We start from the raw sequence: 11,068 nt of genomic DNA on the forward strand, positions 1-11,068 counted from the left end.
TTGTTCCTCGCGTCTCTATCGCAAAATTCTATTGACCATTCGCGCAATGGGACTAGTCGACTCGTTTATGATGTAAAACGTGCTGCTCGTATCGAAGTTGTCGATAGAGCGACGTCAAGTTTAGAATAAGCTGTGTCCAGCGTAACGATTCGGAAAGAGCGTTCTTCGAAAATTGCGAGGGAATAGTTGGGAATCACGAACGACCCATTTTATTCTCAACGTAGGATGCATATGTACGTTTTTGTTTCTTAGAGTAAAAGCTTACTATACGTACGACGCAAAACTAGGATTTCTCTCAAAATCGACGCACAATCGATTCGAGGCTCGATGGCCATGTAACATTATTATATTGCAGGGAAGAGGAGCTCGCCACTAACTCTAGCAAGGAGACCGTCCTATCTGACGCCACCACTGCCAACCATACCCACGCTACTGACAAACCATAAAAAAAACTAATTAACTGAGAACGATTTTAATCCGAGTATCGAATGCCATTCACTGAAAAAAAAAAAAAAGAAAACTATACTATATAGAGTTCTCGTATCCAGTCAATCTAATCGAATAATTGTTATCGGCAACGATATAGCATACTCGTAGCACAAAACTGCTGTAAGGATAATTGTAATCACTGATTACGCGTTTACGACTCAATTTTTAGAACACTCGTTAACTAGTATATTATATTAATGAACGAATATTTCGGCATCACCAATAAGATCGTATACATACGTATATATACATATACACATATATTATATGTTGTAAAATAAATCTGTTTGTTTATTTAATTACCGGTTTCAGTTCACTTCCATATTCGTAACGTGCGACCTTCACGCGGAGTTGTTGACTTTTTTTTCTCTATTAATTGCCAGTCAAGCCTTCGACCTAATTTTCATTTACCTTGCAGGGAACAGTTTATTAAGAATATGTATTCGAACGTCGCGTCGGAGCTCGCGAAAAAATCTCGTGCAGCGTTTCTATCCGTTCGAGTGTTGCGTTTTATTTCGATGATTAAATACACGAGTCGGATGGACTCCCGTTCGGTCCGAATTACAAATTAAACGGTAACATTGGAGTTTGATGAGTGTATAGGCGATAAGTACATGTCTCAAGTCTACTACACAGGCCAGTGAATGGATAGGACTGTAATCCTACAAGGCTAGAAACTGTGAAATGAATTATCATTTCTTGCGAAAGATCCACGCGCAGATCGGGCTCAGCCCAAACGATCGAAAACGTTCTATATAGAACATTGCGGAACGAATAGTTATTTCCACGAAGTAAGACATGGAAAAGAAAAATGGGCGAAATTAAAGTTCGACTAATGGTAGCTTTACAAGGGCGTTATAATGTATCGTAATACAAAGAGAAAAGTATCGTAATTGTATACTATGGCGGGGCGCATCGTAAACCTTGAAATTTTCAAATTCAAATCCAGGTCAATTAGGATAAACTAAGAAAAGAACAAAAAAAAAAAAAATGGATAAGTAACTTACGTTGACGAGTTGTTGATAAGCCGCGGTGTACCGTTTTCTCACGGTCCTACGACGTCGGTGCATGTTGAATCGATGCCCTCGACGAAGATCTGGAATGTAATAAGAGAAGGAAAGATTCAATAGACATGTATGAAGAAGCGGAAACTTGGACAAGTCGCGTGATGTTTTGCAGGAGCATGCTAAACTGTGTGAATGCATTAGAGGGACACATACCGCCAGCAGAGAGTGCAGCCCTGATGGTGGCCGAGGAGAAGCCACATCCTGATTCATGTAAGGCTTAAAAACCTCACCAAGATCGTCCACAATCATCTTTCACCATAGCCGTTTCCGTCTTTTAACGACAAACAATTCTTTCGATCTGTTTAAAGACGCGTACGAAATTTCTCTTTGATCGTGCGTTTTGTAAATAGATTTTTTTTAAATCGATGACAATTGGAGTAATTTACGAAAAGAACACGCGATACGTTTCGCAATCCACGATGCCGTTATTCAAAGATACGTTCGATGAGCAGCCAACCGCAAAAGAATTGTTTGTTACTTGTCGCTTATTCCATCTACCTGTCATTGTGCATGTCATACTGCCATCTATGTATGTTTGTAAATTTTGTTCATTTGTAGTTTCATTGTGATACATTCGTTTTAAATTTATTTGCGACTATTACTTTTCTGCTTTCAGTATGATTCAAAAGTGCAGAGGAATCAAAGTGCTGATTATATGAAAGTCAAAATTACATTGCTGCTTCGCTACTACAAGACATACAAGTGGTCCTAGCAGAGAACAATATCACACTACCTATATTTTTGTGTTGACAATAGCAGATTAGGCGAGTGCAATCGAACATAATTACATTGTAAATGACAAGAAGCCACTTTAATCGTATACCAATCGGTTGCAAATGTATCGTAACCGAGATGTTAGAAATTTAAACTTTAATTACATCGATATCCTTGTCAATGTTCGTGTCAATTTTTCGGTTCTAGTCATTCGTCTTTCATTGTTCTATGGTAAGGAATTAAGTAGAAGTTTACGATTACCTTGTAAATCGGAGCATCGTGTCTCTTGAATTACTTTAAACGCAATTCGTCATCGTGTAATGTTCTTTTTCCAGGAAGAAGTTGGATCGCTAATATCGTTAACGAGACACGTTAATTGTTCTCAAATTCACTTTCACGTTTCGTAACTGTTCGCATTTCATGCATTGATCATAGCTCTATTGTGGCTTTCCACGACTCACACTGCTTCAGCAAAATACTCACACCACACACTCGATTAAAAGTTGGATATAGTTGAAGTACCTACTTTTGTTTTGCATATAGAGCTTATATTTCTGACAATGTCACGGTACGCGTGAATATGAATAATAACGATTGTAAATACAAAGGATTATCGCGAATAGGAATAGATACGCGATAACTATATCGTTATTCTTGCCTCGTAGTTCAAGAGACTCTCGCAATCAGCATTATAAGCTCTATGATTTATATATACGTCTCTCTTCTATCATCTGTGTGCAGTATGATAATCTGTCCTGTTGTGTATCTGATTCTAGTCAATTTTAAGTATTCTTATAAATGAAATTGGTAGATATATTGGCTTTATTTCCATTCTAAGAACATACATATATTATGCGCTATTAACACTGGCCTTTGTAGTAGTTTAAATGGGGGTAGGCCATTATGGATTTCGCATTAACACAAATATGGTCTCTACAGATCAATCTGTAAATGTAAAGGCATAAAAGAATGAGGAGTCGTATAAATATCGAACTTAAAAGATTTAAAAACAAATTATATCACATTATTATTATTTTTTTATATGAAACTGTAAAACCGACTTCAAAATACAGCCGCAGTTGGAGCATGAATGGTATTAATGAGCATGTGCGCATGAATGTATCTTACTTTATTTAGATTAAAAGAACATTCTGAATAGTGACTATCGATCTATTGCATTTTTATTTCGAAATTTTCTTATCCTGCGGCTTATTATTTTCTACGATTAAATACAGGAACGTAAAATAGAAGGCACAGTTTCCCCATTGATCATCCAGGCATCGGTTTAACCAAAATAAGTAGTACCAACACACGTTTATCGTTTCAAGACCTTACCTTTCGAAACAATCGCGTTAATTTCAACGAACACGATAATATTTTACAGGTACGTTCTACGTGCCTATCGTAGACACACCAATAATCGAGCGCTCTACTCGTACACCTCCATAAGATTATAAAGGAGTTATCGTCGTTTTCGTGTTCTCCGGGTAGTTTTTAATCCTTTTCGGGATTTAAACCTCGCTATGCGAAAAACACGAACCACGATCCTGGAATAATGAATGTGTTCCTTTTAATAATGAATTGTGTTTGTATTATGTTTTCAGGACACTGGCAGCAAAAAAATTAAATTCATTTGCATTTACTTATAAGAATAATAACGCATCACTGACTAACGCATATTTACATAAGATTATTATATTCACGATAAGAAAGAGTTTTTCATATCCCGTTCAAGAAATTCAAAATACACGTAATATCGAAGTTTAGACGCAGGCTTACACTTATCCTGTTTCTAATACGTAAAAGTTCATTGTGTACGAGCGCAGAATCGCTCTTCCAACACGACAATTATCGAAACGTAACAGATGCATTTACCATAATGTAATCGAATCGCTAGAGGTCAGTATCAAAATGGCATAAAATATCTCGCGGGTAATAAACGATTTCAAGATTTCGCGAACGAAGATATTGTGCAAAGGCAGACGTTAACGATACGCTGAAATTATTACCGCCCAACATACACGAAGTACTTACTACACAAATATCATTTGAAATACCCAACTGAACGAAAGAAAGAAAAATCGATAATTATCGAGGGACGTTTCGTTCTACAAACAAAACAATGTAAATTCCTTTCTACAAGAATCGTAGAACGCTTGCTATTTGTCGTCTTTCCGATTGAAACGGTTTTGATAGATGAATGCCAAAAGTAGTGTAACGAGTACGCGAGTGCAATGAAAATCTGCATCTGTTTAATGTGGGCGAACAGTTGTGTTTGCAGCTGGATCAGAGCGATCTTCCGCCGCTCCCGCTCAGCCGGAGAGACCACCGCCCCCGCTTCCCCCGCCACGCTTTCCGAACAGCGGTGTCTGACAATGGGAAACAGCTCCTCTTAATATCGGTAATCTAGTGATCATGAACGCGTCAATCCCACTGCCGCTACTGCTCACCGCCAACAGCCTCACTTTGGAGAATCAACTATACGAGATCATCACGGAGAGGAGCAAGGCCTGCGCGGCTTTTTTGCGGAATAGTTTACGTCGCGCGATTAACGCGACCAACGTCGGTTGGAGTGTCACGGAGAGTTTCGAGAGCGACGCCACGTGCAATCGTGCCTGAAATCAAGGAACGAAGCCGCCCGCGCCTGTCGCGGGGAATCGTCACGCACGATTCTGTCCGTGCACCGAACTCGGCACGCGCGAAACTCTCGCTAACTAGCCACGATGACCAATACTTGCGACGCGGGGATTACGAAACGCTCTTCCGTTTCACGGATCATGAAAGTAACGTAAACAAATTTCCTGGATAGAGTGTACACGAGTGCAGAGAAAATACACGTAAGTGTAACGGGAGGAGAATGCCACGATCGCGTATTTTAGAACGGAGAGAGAGAGAGAGAGAGAGAGAGAGAGAGAGAGAGAGAGAGAGAGAGAAAGAGAACGACACGTAGGATGATAGGATAGACCACGAGGTGGTCTCGGTGATCCTCGATACGAGAAACGAGGGAAAAAGAATATATCCAACAAAACAATGCGAAAGTGATTGTGCCTAGACATTTACGTTCGTATGGATTGCGCGTAACGAAGTTGAACCGTGATCGGCCCGCGTGAACTTGAACTTCGTGCGACATCGATGAACGTAGAACGTATAATTGCTAGATGCGACGAATCGTTCGAACGAAACCCCCAGAGAAATGGTGTTATATCTCTATATACTTCGAATTTTATATCGTTAATTTCATAGGGTTTATCGGGATTATACGTCGTTTTGTATATCACCGTCGTCGGTAGAACCGATTGCGCTGTAATAATTGATTATCCGTTACGCGTGAATCGAAACGGTGCCTCTCGAGGTACACCTCGGAAGCAACATTCGTTAAACCGATCGGACGTTTTATCTTCTAATGGTACAGGGACGCTGTGGTGCAAACGAGCGGGTGTCGGCTGTTCGCGACGGGGGAGCTTCAAATTACGCGCGTGCGCGGGCTCGCTTCAACGATCAGCTCGTTGAACGAAAGAAATTCCAGCTCGACCGGATTTACGTTCTCTTTTATTTTTTTCTTCGTTTTTCTTTTCTTTTCTTTTTTTTTCTTTTTTTTCTCAAATTCCAACGAACATCGGACCGGAACGTGAAACGGGTTAATATTTAGTTCCGCGGATGTTGAACGACGGTTCGATCAACCGTAGAGGGAAATTTCGCACGATAAAGTTTCCACCCCATCGATTGGACCACGATACTCGATAGCACCCTGCACGTTCGGAGGCATGCCTTTTCTTACTACATTTTCGTCGTTAATGTTTTACACACCAAAGTGCACGTCATTCGATGTTACGCAAGCTCTTCGGGAGAACTTCCCTTATATGTATATATATATATGTATATACTGTATACTTCTATCATACTTACAACGTCGTTGCGTAAGTAAGTGTACGATAATCCTATACTATTCGATATAGTATGTCCGATATCCCGATCGAAAGAAAATGGATTTACACGAAAATGACTTCTACATGTACTGTCGTTCGAGCGATGTTACAGCTGTTTCGATGTGAACACCGAAACCGTTTCAACCGCACCGTCTTTGCTCGAACTGACGCGACCATCGACCGGAAACACCGCACAGTTTAACGCGCCCCCACATTTCTGTTGCAAAACGAACGATTTTTGAATCTACGTACAGTCGAAGGTCTCGTTACGAACGTCGCAAAAGAGATTCCACGGTATGTAACCAAATACGATGATTTTCAATCGGTCGAAAAATTAGAAGATCGTTTACGTTGTATAGATTTCACGTTTGCGCCGATATACGCGTTATCGATTAGGAAAAATACTCACACACACACGCGCGCGCGCGCACGCGCGCGTACACACACGTTTGTATTAAAAAGTAAACAACGTAGATTCTGAAACGGTCTGAAAAATGTCTCGTTTTCGTTCTCGAATAAAACAATGTGCCCCGACAAATCTACCAACACCGACGATTAAAATCTCTTCCGCGTTAGCTTGTATTCGATTAATTGAACAACTTCGAATCGGTTCGCTGAGTGAAGTATCGCGGTGTAATCGCGATATACGTAGAATAGAGACGAGAAAATAAATTAATAAACGTCGTGTGCGTTAAATCGCACGTTATAATTTAACGGAGGAAAAGAAAAAGAAAAAGGAACGTAAAGAGAAACTTTTAATTATAAGCTGTCCAAATCATACAGAATCAGTGAGAAAGGCAATAAAGCTATTGAACTGAAAATATGCTAACGTAGATTTCCTTGCATTCTAGGTATTATCAGGATTACAACTATTGATTATCGATACTTAGTCTAGGACTATAAATACATACATAGCTACTAGTTTATAGTAGCACGATGTAACAGGCTAATGATAACGAAATCGCAAACTTCGCTAATATCGTACACGTATGTTGAACAAATGAACTTGTACGTCTCTCACTCGTAATGGCTGTACAATAATTACGGACCGAGTACTGGTAGCATATCGATTTTTTTAAATCATTACAAGCTTAAAAACCCGTAACGATGCACGACCGTAGCTGCGATCGGTCCGACTCGAACTAAATGCACATCCGCTAATCGAAGAAACGAGCGGGATCGAATTTGAAAGAGACGCGCATCGTATCGCGTTAGAAAAATATTTTAAGATATATGCAACTCTTACTTTTCACGCGTTGGGATTTCCTCAGTTACAAGCAATTATCCGATAGAAAGTGCTCGAAACTAGACGCGGAGAAAAGTATCGTCGCGTTACAAATATTAGACCCTATTATTTTGGCTATCGCCCCGTTGAGAAAAGGCATGCTGTGATATATGTTCACTGAAAATCTTGGAGCAAACGACAAAATGATCTATACCTAAAGAAATAATCTACGAACGATTTTTCTACCTTCGTCAGGATTAAAACTACAACTAGTGTTGTTAGATCACTATTCTAATGGGACGCAGGTATGCTACGTACGCGTATCAATTCTAACACGAGACGTTTTTCTTGTTTTCAAAGGTCTAAAGTAACGTGTAGGTGTTCAAAGTGCTTTTGAAGAAACACTTCCTCCGTACCGAGAAAACTTAATTTCACTATAATTCTTCGACACAAGTAACGATATAATTAGTGAACTCGTTTTTAAAACTGTAATATTATGCATATATAAATATATACATATAACGGTAACTTTTATGCGAGGCCCTATTTCGCACACTCACCACGACTTTGATAACAAAAACAGTAATGATTGCATACATAGTTTCGAATCAATGATACGATATTAAAATTCACCGAGTATTGCAACGTTTATAGAGCCTTAAAAAAGAAAGAAGAAATTCGGAACAGTCCAGCAAAGTGATCACAATAACGATTTGTAAAATAAGTTCACTGCCACTCAAACGACTTGCGCTCATTGCGCTATTCCAAATGTGAATGTGTACAGTTATGTGAAAAGTACTTATAACGTAATTATATTTACACATAATATTAATTAGAGTTATGTAAAACTAAATAGCGTGTAATAATATTAAGAATGGTATACAGATGTAGGGTACTGGTAAAAACAAAATCATTGATTGCAGAGCTATTATATTCCAAACAAGAAAAGTTTATGCCTGCTCATTTGTATATTATACGCAAATCTTAGCACGAAAATAAGTGTCTCTCTGGTAAAAGATGCCAAGTTCTACACGATTTACCTATCTGTTTTTCATTTGACGACATTCGTTTTACAAGTAAAATTCCTATTTCTTCGTGACTTGAGTTTTCTTTATTATTATAATAATTTTAAATCGTTCGATGAAATACATTTAATGGATATTTAATTATCGAACGTTACTATATTTGTTAACGATTTGTAAACAATTTATTCTATCCAGGAATTTATCTTACCACGTATATCGGTAAATATATAATTATCTTTTTGTTCTTAAAGGAAATCACATCGTATTCTCTGGGGAAACATTTGAATTATTTTTTATCTGTGCAATATAATTTTAAATTTTTGTTAGGGCAAAGAAATATGATCCTGTAATATTGTAACATGTTTTTTATTTGCAATTGTATATATGCGTAGCAATTGTTTATAATACTTTAATTACTTATGATTGATGTATTTAAGCTGAACAGATAAATTTAAGTGAAAAGATCATACATGACATCTTTTAAAGTCTATAAATAAAAATATTTACTAAGTAAAATTAATGTAGTTTTATTTTTTGAACTGTGGATATCCTGAAATTCGAGAACGGAATTCGTAACGAAATTCGATGTAACGCAAGATTTTCGCTCTTTCCAACTAAAATTGCTAAAAACTTCCGCATAAAGTGATAAATGATAAATTCTCTAAATTTAATATATCTATGTGTAAAAACAAGAGTATAATTGTAAAATTGAAGAATTATATTGACAGCAATGAATTAAAATTATTTTTCTAGCCGTAGAAAATAAATTAAGATGTTTCATAATTGTTTATTGTAGATACATAATAAAAATATAATTAAATATACTCTGGAAAAAGAACAAAAGTATATTGTATACTTTTCTTTTTTGTGCAATGGAGCAATGATAAAAAATTATTATGGTTTACATTCTTGATGATAGGGTTCCAATGTTCGGAAATCTCTCCATGTTGGTGGTAAAGCGCTATGCAAATGTAAGCCGCAACGTTTGCACGGGTCGCTAAATAAATTATTCAAACTATGAAACCAAGTCTAAAAAAGTGAGAAAGATACTAAGTTAGTCCAAATGATAGATTATTAATACATTTATAATATACAATTTTTTTAATATAATTAATTTACCATAAACGATCGAACGGCTAATTCAGGTAAGGCCGGAGAATAAAAATGTAACATCGCAGCATGAGCGTTTTCTGTTACTTTTCTGAAAACCTTATGTCTAGATTCTGTCCATAGATCCATAGTTTCACCATAACCCTTAACTACTACCCATTCGATCATTAAGCCTTTAAATGCTATTACACCTTTTAAAACATGTCCTAGTGTAACATGTAACACTGCATTTGATGCAAATGGTCGTGACACTGATACCGTCATATCGTTGAAAAGTCTATCAAAAGTGGCTATCATCGAATCAACTTGTCTATAATAAAAGCAGAACATATACTAACAATTTTATAATATGATTATTAATATCAAATTTTATATTTTAAAAGGTTAAAGGTAAAACTTACTGTTGAGGAACATTATGATTACTTGTTTGGATTCTGCCCCTTTTTGTTCTACTAGAATTAGTGTTAGACCTTTTCAATGAATTTTGAGTTAGTAATGTTTGAGCTACAATACTATATTCATGAATTTTATCTGTCCATTTATAACTATTAACAAGCGTACTATATAATGCTTGTCTTTCTTGTGTTGTCTCCTGACTGAGATATGCAGTACTTGCTAAATTAAATGGTCCTGGTGGTGGATTTAAACTACCTACGGCTTGTTCAACATCTCTGAATATGAAAAAATATTAATCAAAATATACCTGTAAGATAGATATATTTCTTTAAAATAATATCAATACCTTAAATTAACACTGACAGTTGTTAAAAGTTCTTGTAATTCAAGTAAATATTTATTTTCTTTATTTTCTTCTCCATGGTCAGCTCGTAATCCATTTCCAAGAGAATCAAAGACCTGACCAACACTAGAACGTAATACTTTAATTGCTGTTAATGCAGTCTGCAGTTGTTCCATTTTTATAGTCATTCACATATGAGCATAATGAAAATGTATTGAACGTGAAATTAAGTTTCTTCAAAAACACTGCCGGCATCTAACCTCAAAAGTATGTAAACATGTATTTTTTATCAAAATTATTAACAATTATTTAGTTATAATACTAATTGATTATTAAAAATCCTTCTATAAATGTAAATTGAAAAATTTGTATGAAAATTACAAAAATTTCTACTTTAATTATCAAGCTAAGTCTCTACGTAAACAGAGCAATAATAGAGTTACGATAAAACTAACAAGTTTTTTCGACAAACCGTCAGAGGGCTTATTCAATTGCAAGTTACAAACTTGACAAATAAAGTGGTACCGATTCTCAAATTACAGATTCCAAGCATAATTTAACAAGCATTGTATTTAAAATGCAGTGAAAATATGTGTAATATTAATATAAAATATAAAATAGACGATTTATTTGATCAGAGATGAAATTACCCGATCTGAAATACCGACTTTGTAAATGTCAATGATTTTGAAACGACCTCTTTGTTTAAGAAAGTGACCTTACGACTGTAGCGGTAACACAGGAGCTCAGCAGCGACACCATTACCTTTTACG

General features: G+C 36.6%; 2 protein-coding genes across 23 annotated transcripts in view; one reads left to right on the forward strand and one right to left on the reverse strand.

The window, feature by feature from the left end:
- Positions 1 to 8,896, forward strand: part of Glut1 (Glucose transporter 1) — a 36,705-nt gene extending 27,809 nt beyond the window's left edge. For 15 of the 22 annotated variants that reach the window (XM_076315134.1, XM_076315153.1, XM_076315137.1 and 12 more), the window contains one exon: positions 4,540 to 8,896. In XM_076315134.1, the coding sequence (XP_076171249.1) occupies positions 4,540 to 4,666 (127 nt within the window). In that variant the 3' untranslated portion in view covers positions 4,667 to 8,896. Of the gene's footprint in view, positions 1 to 355; positions 789 to 1,668; positions 2,146 to 2,172; positions 3,433 to 4,539 lie in introns of those variants that run through there. The other 7 variants (XM_076315145.1, XM_076315146.1, XM_076315157.1 and 4 more) reach the window with 6 other exon arrangements.
- Positions 8,803 to 10,687, reverse strand: Med27 (mediator complex subunit 27). Its single transcript, XM_076315159.1, has 4 exons — positions 10,299 to 10,687; positions 9,958 to 10,227; positions 9,566 to 9,866; positions 8,803 to 9,475 (listed from the first exon to the last, which is right to left on the reverse strand). Exons 1-4 carry the CDS (start codon positions 10,481 to 10,483, stop codon positions 9,341 to 9,343), a joined length of 891 nt encoding a protein of 296 aa, XP_076171274.1. The 5' UTR covers positions 10,484 to 10,687; the 3' UTR covers positions 8,803 to 9,340.
- Between the last annotated feature and the right edge of the window lie 381 nt (positions 10,688 to 11,068).

This window comes from Ptiloglossa arizonensis, chromosome 6 (genome assembly GCF_051014685.1).
Source record: "Ptiloglossa arizonensis isolate GNS036 chromosome 6, iyPtiAriz1_principal, whole genome shotgun sequence".
In the NCBI taxonomy this organism is placed as follows: Eukaryota; Metazoa; Arthropoda; class Insecta; order Hymenoptera; family Colletidae; genus Ptiloglossa; species Ptiloglossa arizonensis.